This window comes from Macaca nemestrina, chromosome 6 (assembly GCF_043159975.1).
Source record: "Macaca nemestrina isolate mMacNem1 chromosome 6, mMacNem.hap1, whole genome shotgun sequence".
Taxonomy (NCBI): Eukaryota; Metazoa; Chordata; class Mammalia; order Primates; family Cercopithecidae; genus Macaca; species Macaca nemestrina.
The window spans coordinates 23125953-23138358 of record NC_092130.1 but is presented as its reverse complement, the minus strand read 5'-3'; the positions used below and the strand labels follow the sequence as shown (position 1 = coordinate 23138358).

The window sequence follows — 12406 nt, the reverse complement described above, 5'->3', positions numbered from 1 at the left end:
AGACAAAGCTGGGTGTGACATTTCTACTAAGGGCAGAAGAGGAAAAGAAAGGGATTAAATCAGAGGTCAAAACTAGACAAGCAAAAGATGTGTTTTGCTTAGTCTGCATGGTATTTTTAAAATTCGAGAAGTTCAACTCTTAATTTTTGACTTCTTTTTTAAAAAAAAAATCAGAAAATGTGACAATTCTGATCCCTCATTTTCATGTGCCATACTTTGGTTGGAGTCAAATCATAGCTGTCTCCTTAAGACAGAACTGTTTATTTCATTTTCCACAATCCTCCCCAATCCCTATAGTGTCACACCTCCTGCACGCCATTCATTTACATCCTGCATCGTGGTATTTCAGTCTACAACTGTTAGTTGTAGCATTTGAGTTTGATATAACAAAGGGTCCATCTTGAAAAATCCTTCTCCATTACAAAGGTTGGGAAATTTCAGTTCTTTAAAAATAAGACAGGCCTAATAAACCTCAGGTAGACTCAATGTACTTCTGGAGGTAGCACATGGATCCTAGTGCCAAGGAGTCTGTAATTTCTAGAGGCAGGTTGGTTTGTTTGCTGTCTATGAGCTTTGTCATTCACTGTGCTGTGCTCACCATTTCTCGTAGGTGTGCTGATGTGGGAAGTTTTCAGTGAAGGCAAAATCCCGTATGAAAACCGGAGCAACTCAGAGGTGGTGGAAGATATCAGCACCGGATTTCGGTTGTACAAGCCCCGGCTGGCCTCCACACATGTCTACCAGATTATGAATCACTGCTGGAAAGAGGTCAGCAGAGGAAGTGCTTCCCCATGCATTGTCGTATACAATTTCAGGACCTGCCTCCTTCCCTAGAGAAAGGAACCCTCTCGGAAGGATGAGGCAGGAGGGATAACTAATATAGATTAGCAACGACATGACTTTGAGGATCTATTAACGGGATGGATCCCCCATCCCTAAAAAGGAGCTGACGATGACCTTAAAGGTTATTTGGTTTGCTACATAATGTCACAAGCTATAAGCATAGCTTCAGAGAGGAGGATGGGGTGTGGCCTATGCCAGCTTCCTTCTCGATTTTCTGAGAAGAGAAAAAAAAATCTGTAACATCATAAAACCATTAGAAGTTATAGAAATAACTTCGGGAACGAAGTTCACTTGTGCTATGAAAATATTAAAATGGCTTAATTTGAGTACATTTTATTCATTCAGCAATTTAAAACGGGGAGGCAATTATTCCGTACCCACCCGGGTGGCTCATTTACCTCATCCCTGGACTGCAGGCCATGGCTTGAGTCCCATCACTGTGAGTCTTAGTCTTTGCTGAGTTAGAAAATCATACATTTCAGCCAAAGTGGAAAGTTGCTGAAATAGAGAATTAATAAAAATTCAGATCATTGTAGGACAACAAGGTAGAATACAAAAAATTTAGAACACTAGGATTTTGTCTCAGCTTTACCATTTATTTGCCATTAATCTTTGACAATTCTCTGAACTTCCTTTTTCTTACTGTTGAATTAAATAATGCTTGATCTATGAGCTCATAGAGCTTTTATAATCAGAAAGAAACAAACAATAAAGACATAAACAAGGGCATAAAACAAATCTTATCCACTTCATAAGGATTAGCTGCAATAATAATAATGATGGGTGACATTCAGTTAGCACTTTTTTCCTCTTTTAACCATCATGTATTGATTTTTTTTAATTAATAGACTTTATTTTTTAACAAAGAGTACAGAGTTCTCATATACCCACCTCACCTGAACAGTTTCACTGTTCACTAACATTTGGCATGAGTGTGATACTTTTGTCACAATTAATGAACTTCTATTAATACATTAACTAAAGTTCATAGTTTACATTAAGGTTCAGTCTTTGTGCTGTAGAGTTCTGTAGGTTTTCACAAATTCATAATGCCATGTATCTGTCACTATAGTATCAGACAGAATAGTTTTACTGCCCTAAAAAATCTCCTGTCCTTCACCCATTTATCCCTGTCCTCATCCCCAGACCACTGACAACTACTGATCTTTTCACTGTCTCCATAGCTTTGCCTTTCTCAGCATGCCATATGTTGGCATCATACAGCATGTAGGCTTTTCGGACTGGCTTCTTTCACTCAGTAATATGATTTAAGATCCCTCCATGTCTTTTTGTGGCTTAATAACTAATTTCTTTTTATTGTGAAATAATATTCCATTGTATGGATATATCACAGCTTGTTTATCTACTTACCTACTAAAGGAAATCTTGGTTGCTTTCAGTTTTTGTGTTGTTTGTTTGTTTGGGTTTTGGGGGTTTTGTTTTGTTTTGTTCGAAATGGGGTCTTATTCTGTCACCCAGGCTGGAGTGCAGTGGTGCGATCTCAGCTCACTGCAACCTCTGCCTCCCCGTCTCAAGCGGTCCTCCCACTCGGCCTCCCAAGTAGCTGGGACCACAGACGTGTGCCACTGTGCCAAGCTAATTTTTTGTATTTTTGGTGGAGATGGGGGTTTGCCACACTGCCCAGGTGAGCTCAGGCAATCAATCCACCCACCTCAGGCCTCCTGTAGTGCTGGGATTACAGGTGTGAGTGCTCAGGCAGACTGGTGTCTTTCACTCAGTAATATGCCTTTGAGGTCCCTCCATGTCTTTGGGGCTTGATAGCTCATTTCTCTTTATTGCTAAATAATATTCCATTGTATGGATATACCACAGTTTGTTTATACTTTTACCTGCCAAACGAAATCTTGCTTGCTTTCAGTTTTAAACAATTATGAATAAAGCTGCTATAAATGTTTATGTGGAGATTTTTGTATGCACATAAATTTTCAACTCAATTGGGCAAATGCCTAAGAGTATGCTTGTTGAGTCATATGGTAAGACTATGTTTAACTTGTTAAGAAACTGCCAGAATGTCTTCCAAAGTAGCTGTATTATTTTACATTCCCACCAGCAATGAGAGTTCCTCATTAGCATTCGTTGTTTTGGATTTCAGTGGTTCTAATAGATGTGTAGTCATATTATATTGTTGTTTCAATTTGCATTTTCCTAATGACATATGATGTTAAGTATATTTTCATATGCTTATTTGCCACCTGTATATCTTCTTGGTAATATCTATTCAGATCTTTTGCCCATTTTTCAATCAGGTTGTTTGTTTACTTACTGTTGAGTTTTAAGAGTTCTTGGTATATTTTGGATACAAGTCCTTTATCAGACATGGGCTTTGCAAATATTTTCTCCTAGTCTGTGGCTTGTCTTCTTATTCTCTTGACAGTGTCTTTCACAGAGCAGACTTTTAAAATATTTTAACAAAGCTCAACATCAACTTGTTTATTCATGAATTGTGCTTTTGGTTTACATCTAAAAACTCATTGCCAAGCCCAATGTCCCCCAAATTTTCTCCTATGTTATTATGGAAGTTTTATAATTTTGCATTTTTACATTTAGGTCTGTGATCCACTTTGAGTTAATTTTCCTGAAAGGTATAAGGTCTGTGACTAGAGTCATTGTTTCACATATGGATGTCCAATTATTACAGCACTGTTTGTTGAAAAGACGATACCCTTTCTCCTCTGTTCCTTTGTTAAGTATTAGTTTACTATATTTATATGGATCTATATCTGGGCTGATCCATTAATCTGTTTGTTTATTCTTTCACTAGTACCATCCTGTCATTACTGTAGCTTTAAAGTAAGTCCTGAAGTCAGGTAGGCTCAGTCTTCTAGCTTTGTTGTTCTTCTTCATTATCATATTGGCTCTCTGGGTCTTTTGCCTCTCCATATAAATGTTACAGTAAGTTTGTCAATATCTACAAAATAACCTGCTGAGATTTTTATTAGGATTGCATTGAATCTATAAGTGAAGTTGGGAAGAACTAACATTTTAACACTATAGTGTCTTCCTGTCCATAAGCATGGAGTATCTGTCCATTTATTTAGATCTTCTTTGCTTTCTTTTATTAGAATTTTTAATTTTTTCTCATATAGATCCTATAGATATTTTCTGAGATTTATACCCAGATATTTCATATTTTGGTGTTCTTTAGCATTAATGTCATGATATATTTTTATATGTGATTTAATTCTCAAAACAATTTCATGAGGTAGATACTATTATTATCCCCATTTTACAAATGACAAAACTGAGGTTCAAAGAGGTTAAATAACCTGCTCAATGTCACACAGCTAATTCATGGTACAACTGAAATTAAACACTAGTCTACTGGATTCCAGAATTCCTGCTGTTAAAAACTAGGACCATGGATGTGGAATACAGTCTATATGGAAGCACATATAAAACTCCGCAGGGGATGCTGCTATTAAATTCTGGTTTGTTCTGGATTTACCTATGACACACAAGTACAGGGAACTTACAGAGTTCTTTTTCCCTCTCCAGAGACCAGAAGATCGGCCAGCCTTCTCCAGACTGCTGCGTCAACTGGCTGAAATTGCAGAATCGGGACTTTAGTAGAGACTGAGTACCAGGCCACGGGCTGCAGATCCTGAACGGAGGAAGGATATGTCCTCCTTCCATAGAGCATTAGAAGCTGCCACCAACCCAGGACCCTCCAGAGGCAGCCTGGCCTGTGGCATCAGTCCCTGAGTCACCATGGAAGCAGCATCCTGACCACAGCTGGCAGTCAAGCCACAGCTGGAGGGTCAGCCACCAAGCTGGGAGCCAGGCCAGAACAGAAATGACGTCTCTGCCCTCCCTCTAGCCTCTTGTCACATGTGGTGCACAAACCTCAACCTGACAGCTTTCAGGCAGCATTCTTGCACTTCTTAGTAATAGAGAGAGACATGAGTAAGACCCAGATTGCTATTTTTATTGTTATTTTTAACATGAATCTAAAGTTTATGGTTCCAGGGACTTTTTATTTGACCCAACAACACAGTATCCCAGGATATGGAGGCAAGGGGAACAAAGAGCATGACTCTTTTTCTAAGAAAACTGGTGAGTTAACTAAGGTTAGAGTGAGTGTGCTCTGTTGCTGTGATGCTGTCAGCCACAGCTTCCTGCCGTAGAGAATGATAGAACAGCTGCTCACACAGGAGGCCGGATATTCTGAGAAGCAGCTCTATGAGGTTTTACAGAGTACGCTGCTACCTCTCTCCTTGAAGGGAGCATGGTGAGACCCGTTGGATGGATTGGGGTGAGCAGTTCAGGTCCCATGCTTGGAGCGTTGGGTATCTGATGTCTGCGCCAGAACAAGAGAACATCTGACGGTGGAGAACCACGTGGTACAAGAAGAGACCTTAGGTTTTATCACTCCCATGCTCATCTTTTATACGAAGCTGTGCAGGTGACTATGTCTCCTCTTCAGCACAGAACGCTTCCACCAGCATCCTGAGAAGAAATGATCACTTCTGAATACGGACTCTGAGGGGCATCCTGTTTTTCCAGTCTCTGGGAATCAGCCCCTTCTCTGCACTATCCGATCCTCATCAACAGAGGGCAGCATTGTGTTGGTCAGTGTTGCTTTGGCGAGCAATTGAAACTTGTTTAGGCCCTAGGGTTGAGCAATTTTAAGGTTGAGACTCCAAGCCTCCTAAAATTCTAGGAGAGAAATAAAGAGTCTGTTCTTGCTCAAACCATCAGGATGGAAACAGCCAGGCACTGACTGGGGTGCTTCTAAGAGGCACGAGAATGCCTACTCTGGCTTGAGCACTTCTGTATGCAAGGTGAATATGTGCTGAGCTAGGAGACTTTCCTGCACTATCTCTGTTCACCCTGGGTTCACATCTCCATGAGGCAGTATTATTATTCCCATTTTACAAATAATGTAACTGAGACTTTAAAAAACCAAGACATCTGCCCAAAGTGACGGAACCAGAAAGTCTAGAGCTGGTATTCTAGCCCAAATCTGTCTGAACCCAATACACAGATTCTTTATTCCTATTCGACACTGCCTGCTACTGAAAATGAAAGGGATTGAAGAGGGAATAAATACAACAGAGAGGAAAAAATGGAAAGTCAGTAAAGAAGTAAATATAGAACCACTAGCGATAGTGTTGCTCTGGCACAGACCACTGTGATTGATGGCATGGCCCTCCAACTTGGAATAGGATTTTCCTTTTCCTACTCTGTATCCTTACCTTGGTCATGTTAATAACTTTGGAGTTATTCAGTTAATGAACCCTTTAATTCTCACAACCCACCAGTCATGTTGCTTGAAGCCATTTATAGACGAGCTTCAAAGCAACTTTAGAAGATTCTTCTGTAGAAGTATGAGTCCTTCCTTTAATTATCATTCCAACTTTCAGCTGTAGTCTCCTTGAATACTTCATGAGGAGGGACATTCCCTTATATGAGAGGATGATGTTGCAATTGGCTCTTTCTAAATCATGTGACATTTTGACTGACTTGAGATTCAGATGCATAACTTTTAATTATAATTATTGTGAAGTGGAGAGCCTCAAGATAAAACTCTGTCATTCAGAAGATGATTTTACTCAGCTTATCCAAAATTATCTCTGTTTCCTTTTTAGAATTTTGTACATTATCTTTTGGAACCCTTAATTAGAGATGATTTCTGGAACATTCAGTCTAGAAAGAAAACATTGGAACTGACTGATCTCTGTGGTTTGGTTTAGAAAATTCCCCTGTGCATGGTATTATCTTTTTCAAGCTCAGATTCATCAAAGCCTTAACTGAACATGTGTAGATACTTCACCTCCCGGTGTCCTATCCCGCAAAATGGGCTTCCTGCCTGGTTTTTCTCATCTCACGTTTTGTAAATGGTCCCCTGTGTTTGTAGAGAACTCCCTTATGCAGAGTTTTGGTTCTAGTTTTATTTTGTAGATTTTGCATTTTGTACCTTTTGAGACTATGTATTTATATTTGGATCAGATACATATTTATTAATGTACAGTCACTGCTAGTGTTGAAAATAAAAATGTTACAAATACCTGTTATCCTTTGTAGAGCACACAGAGTTAAAAGTTGAATATAGCAATATTAAAGTTGTGTTTTAAGAAATGTGGTGCATAGGGTCTGGGTTCCGTTATTTAAGTCGCAAACTCTCAGAAATTTTCCTTAAGTAAAAATGGTTACATGGTTTCATTTTCCACAGACAATTAAAGACTACATATCATTGAACAACATTCATTCAACAAGTAAATATCAAATGTTCCTACAGGTCATTGCACACAGCTCAGTGTATGTATCCTCTTGAAAACAAAGATGGAAAAGGCATAGTCTTTACTTCTAAAAAATTCCTAGTCTGATTGTAAAGGAAAACATATAGAGAAATAAAATTATGATACAACAATTAGGGCAACAACAAAAAACTGGTCAAAGAAGAGAAGAGCCCAGGAAAAGTGATGGAATCTATCAGAGAAAGGATGACACCAAGGGAAACTTCTTAGAGCCCTGATACTCAAAGTGTGGTCCCTGGACAAGCAGCAATAGCATCACCATGTTATGAGAAATGCAGATTCTCAGGCTTCTTCCTCACCTACTGAGCAATAATCTTCATATTAACAAGATCTGCAGGTAATTGTATACACATTAAAGTTTAAGAAGCACTGTTACAAGGATATACTGTCTAACCCAGTTTTGAAGATAAATTTATGAGTTGCAAGGTAAGTAAGTGGGCAGAAGTAAGAGAAATACTTTCCAGGTAGAGAGAACAGGATGTATTGGGAAGCTATTGTCAGTTCACTATTGCTGGAGAGCGCGTGCATGCACACGTGTGTGTGTGTGTGTGTGTGTGTGTGTGTGTGTGTGTGTGTGTGTATGTATTTTCTCAGCAAAGGTAAGGATGATAAAAGAGGTGGGTAAATTGAAACTGAGTCTATAAATATAGGCAAGAACTATACTTTAAAAGACCAGGAAGTTGGAATTTCACCCTATAGGTAGAAAAGATGTCATGGCACAGTAAGAGAAGGTCAAATTTGTGATCTGTGTTTAAGAGTATATTCTGACAGCAGCATAGTGAATGGATTTGAGAAAGGCAAAGCCAGTGGAAAAGAAACTAATTCGGAGATGATTTTTGCCTTGTTCACAGTACCATATTATTTTTCCTAATCATTCACTGTCATCTGCTGTGTGGGTGATATACGGAAATTGTAATTTGGAGTTCGTCACTTACCGTTGGATAACAACAAAATAGCTTTCCCTCTTAAAATCCCAGTAATATAAAGGCTGGGTGGTTATAGTTTTGGTGTCCAATAGTTTTTCAGTCCACCAAATGCCCAGCTCCATTGCAGGAGCCAGTTTGTGTGCCAACCACTGAGCATGGATGAGAAAGCTCAAGGCTTCCATGCAGTCCTTTCTAGAACTCACCTCTGGGCTTGAATCCCACTGCCAAATCATCCACACGAGAAAGTCAAAAGCAGATTGGAGGAACAGATCCGCTTCTTAGAGGATTTTTCCTGCAGACCTTGCTCTTCTCAGAATCTCCTAACACCTAAGGCCACCCTTTTGAGGAAGAGACAGAAATACCTCATTCAGCAAGACAGGGAGTGTGTGCATCATCAGGTGCGGAAACAGCTCCAGATTCCCAATTAGAGGGCTTGGGAAGGTGGCCTGGTCAGGAAGAGAGGGTTGGGGTGGAAGCTGCATTTGAACAGTAAGCACATGGTTTTACTTTAGAATAGATATTAATTTGCGTGAGCTTTAATGGGGAAGGTGCTGAAATTTTGGTGCACTGAGGCTCACTTCCCAGAGCCACCCCTTGGTACCAGCACTAGGGGTGTGTATGGTTGTGTAACGGTGTGTCTGCAATGACTTTGAGATTCTCCCTAAGGTACAATGTATAGGATAACAGAATCAGACAATGAATGGTAGAAGGAGTTTTAGAGGTCATTTATTTACTTCATAAATGTTTACTATTCATCTACTATGGCTCTTTGTTAGGTACATGATCTAAAAAGATGACTAAGATATATTATCAGTTAGGGACCAAGCATGTCACAATCAAATTAGTATAATTCGAGGAGAACTTTTTCACAAAGGACTATTTAAAACTGTGTGGGTCAGTTTGGGAGAACCTTAGAAAGTGGTACAGAGGAAAACGACAGCTGAGCACTCATGCTATGGTTTGAATGCTTGTGCTCCTCCAAAATTCCTATTGAAACAATCTCCAGTGCAATAGTATTAAGTGGTGAGGCCTGTAGGAGGTGATCAGGTCGTGAGGGCTCTGCCCTTATGAATGAGATTATTGCCCTTATGAAAAGGTTTGAGGAGTTAGTCCCTTTCTGCCCTTTACCCTTCTGCCATATGAGAACACAGCAACAAGGTGTCATCTATGGAGCAGAAAGCGAACCCTGACCAGATACTGAATCTGCTGGCACCGTGGTCTTAAGCTTCCCAGTCCCCAGCACTGTGAGAAATAAATTTCTGTGGTTTATAAATTACCCAGTCTAAGGTATTTCATTATAGCAGCTTGAGTAGCTTGAAACAAGTAGTTATCACCCCCTAGGCCCAAAGGGATGATGAGCGGGAGTGGTCATTTAAATATGGAAAGAGAATATTACAGAGTGCTGCCTTAAATTAGAAGACCTTTAGTAAGGGACAGAGGAAACCCAAGGCAACATCACAGGGAGGAAGCCAGGGGCATCAATACCCTGCCTCACTCTCCTTCCTTCCTCCCATCAACTGGGTCTTCTATTGGTCAAATCCCACTGAAGGCAGAGGACAAGGAAGCCCTAGTAGGGTAGTCCATAGAGGTCGGTCTCCAGGCCCAGAGTGCAGGGTGAGAGAGTGGAGTGGTCTGGAGAGACAAAGACAAGATACCTAGTACAGACACCATCCTTCCTATAAGAGGGCTCAGCCTAGTGAAAAAGTTCAACACTTAAACAAGTGCAATTGATTCTCATTACTCATAGATTCTGTATCTGTAAGCTTGTCTACTGGCTAAAATTTATTTAGAACCCTAAAATCAATCCTGGAGGCTTTTCCTGCAGTCATTCATGACATGGCCAAGTGTGGAGCAGTGAAAATTTTGCATTGCTCCATAGACACATTCCCAACTGAGGTCAAACAGAGCAGTGTTCAGCTCTCATGCTGCAAGCAAGTGGCTTTAGAAAAGCCTATTTAGTGACACATTTTCTGCATTTCTGTACTTTTTTTCTGGTGATTTTTCTGTTTAAAATGGCCCCCAGCCAGGCATGGTGGCTCACGCCTGTAATCCCAGCACTTTGAGAGGCTAAGGCGGGTGGATCACTTGAGGTCAGGAATTTGAGACCAGCCTGGCCAACATATAGTGAAACCCCATCTCTACTAAAAAAAAATACAAAAATTAGTTGGGTGTGGTGGTGCATGTCTGTAGTCGCAGCTATTTGGGAAGCTGAGGCAGGAGAATTGCTTGAACCTGGGAAGTGGAGGTTGCAGTGAGATGAGATTCTGCCACTGTGCTCCAGCCTGGGTGACAGAGCAAGACTTCATCTAAAAGATAAATAAATAAATAAATAAATAAATAAATAATAAAATGCCCCCCAAAATGTAGTGCTGACATGCTGTCTAGTGTTCCTAACTGCAAGAAAGCTGTTACTTCGATAAGTTTAATAAGGTATGAGTTATAGTACTGTTGATTGTGAGTTCAATGTTAATAAATCAATAATATACATTAAATAAGTTTTTTTTTTTAACAGAAACATGCACAGAACAAGGTTATGTATTGATCAGTTGACAAAAGTGTGGTGAACAGGGGCTTGCAGGAACCTAACCCTTTATTTCTCCTAGAAGCAATGGTTCAGTATTTGTTAACTCAGTGTTCACGGCAACTTTACAGAATTACTGAATAATAAGAACCAACTATAATTACAAAGAGCTGTTGTAGGTTATGTGATGTAGCTACAGTCACAGTACTGCAAGAGCACAGAGAATTAAGTAAACACACCTAAGGGATCAGGAAGGGCCTCACGGGGGAAGTGAAGTTTGAGATGTGCATTGATGGGTAAATGAGAGTTCCCAGGAAGGAGAGGGTCTGGAAGGGCATTTCAGGTGGAGAAATTAGCAGGCATAAAAATGCATCTTATTCCAACTTCTTTCCCTGCATTATTTTCATGGTAGGTCTAGGACCTTCGAGGCCCAAACCAAGTGCTGGCCACAATCACACGAGAGACAACTGAAGGAGTCAAGCACAGTTGACCTTGAACAACATGGAGGTTAGTGATCCCAACCCCTTTCACTGTCGAAAATCCATGTATAATTTTTAATGTTCCAAAAACTTAACTGCTAATAGCCTACTGTTACTATTAACTGCTAATAGCCTTATTGATAATGCAAACTGTTGATTAACACATATTTTGTATGTCTTACATTTATTATATACTGTATTCTTATAACAAACAAAATAGTTGCGGAAAAGAAAATGTTATTTAGAATATCAAATGGAAGAGAAAATATATTTAGTATTCATTAAATGGAGGTGGATCATCATAAAGGTCTTCATCCTCATCGTCTTCACATTGAGAAGGTTGAGGAGAAGGAGGAAAAGGAGAGCTGGTTTTGCTATCTCAAGAGTAATAGAAGCAGAAAAGGTGGAGGAGGTAGAAGCGGAGGTAGGAGAGGCAGGTACACTCAATGTAACTTTACAGAAATACGTCATAATTTCTGTCTGACTTTTTGCCTTCTCATTTCTCTAAAAATGTTTCTGTATAATACAAATCCTTCTTTCGCTATTTGCCTTAGTTTCAGTGCCCACATCATAGAAGGGTCCATGTGATAACAGAAGTCAAAAGTCATCTTGAGTAACCAAAACCTGTTGCCAGATTGTCTAACATCAATTTGTTTTCTGATATTGCCTCTTTTACCTCTTCTTCCTTATTGTCTGGTACTGGTTCAGTAGCACTCATCTCCATCAAGTTGTCATCTTCTGTCAATCCCTCTGGAGTGGCATCTATTAGCTCTTGATTTCTCCAAGATCCATATCTTGAGACCCTTCACACAGATCTCTCACCTACCTTTTCGCCATATGCTCAATCTCTTTCATGATTTTCTTGATTGGCTCTGCTGCAAATCCTGTGAAGTTATGCACAACATCTGAACACAGTTTTCTCCAGCAGGAACTTGTTGTTTTGGGCTTGATGGCTTTCATAGCTTTTCCTGTAACAAAGATGGCATCTTCAAAAGTGTAATCCTTCCAGACTTTCTTGATGTTCTAGCAGGGTTCTCTTTCATAGCGTTGACAATCTTTTCCAAAGAGTATCATATATAATGGGAATTAAAGGCCCTTATGACCCCCGATCTAGAGGCTGGATTAGAGATGTGTTTGGGGGCAAGTAGACCACTTTGATGCCTTCAGTGTTGAACTCATGGGGTTCTAGATAACCAAGAGGCATCCTTCAATATCAAAAGAACCTTGAAAGGCAGACTCTTAGTGGCAAGGTACTTCCTGGCTTCAGGGACAAAACATGGATGGAACTAATCCAGAAAGAGTTCTCATTGTCCAGGCCTTCTTGTTGTACAACCAAAAGACTGGTAGCTGGTGTTTAAC

At 39.9% G+C, this 12406-nt stretch overlaps 1 protein-coding gene across 1 annotated transcript in view; it reads left to right on the top strand.

The window, feature by feature from the left end:
- Positions 1-7659, top strand: part of LOC105482374 (IL2 inducible T cell kinase) — a 75436-nt gene extending 67777 nt beyond the window's left edge. Inside the window, exons 16-17 of the mRNA XM_011742424.2 lie at positions 611-768; positions 4360-7659. Of these exons, the coding sequence (XP_011740726.1) occupies positions 611-768; positions 4360-4431 (230 nt within the window). The 3' untranslated portion in view covers positions 4432-7659. The remainder of the gene's footprint in view (positions 1-610; positions 769-4359) is intronic.
- Positions 7660-12406: the final 4747 nt, after the last annotated feature.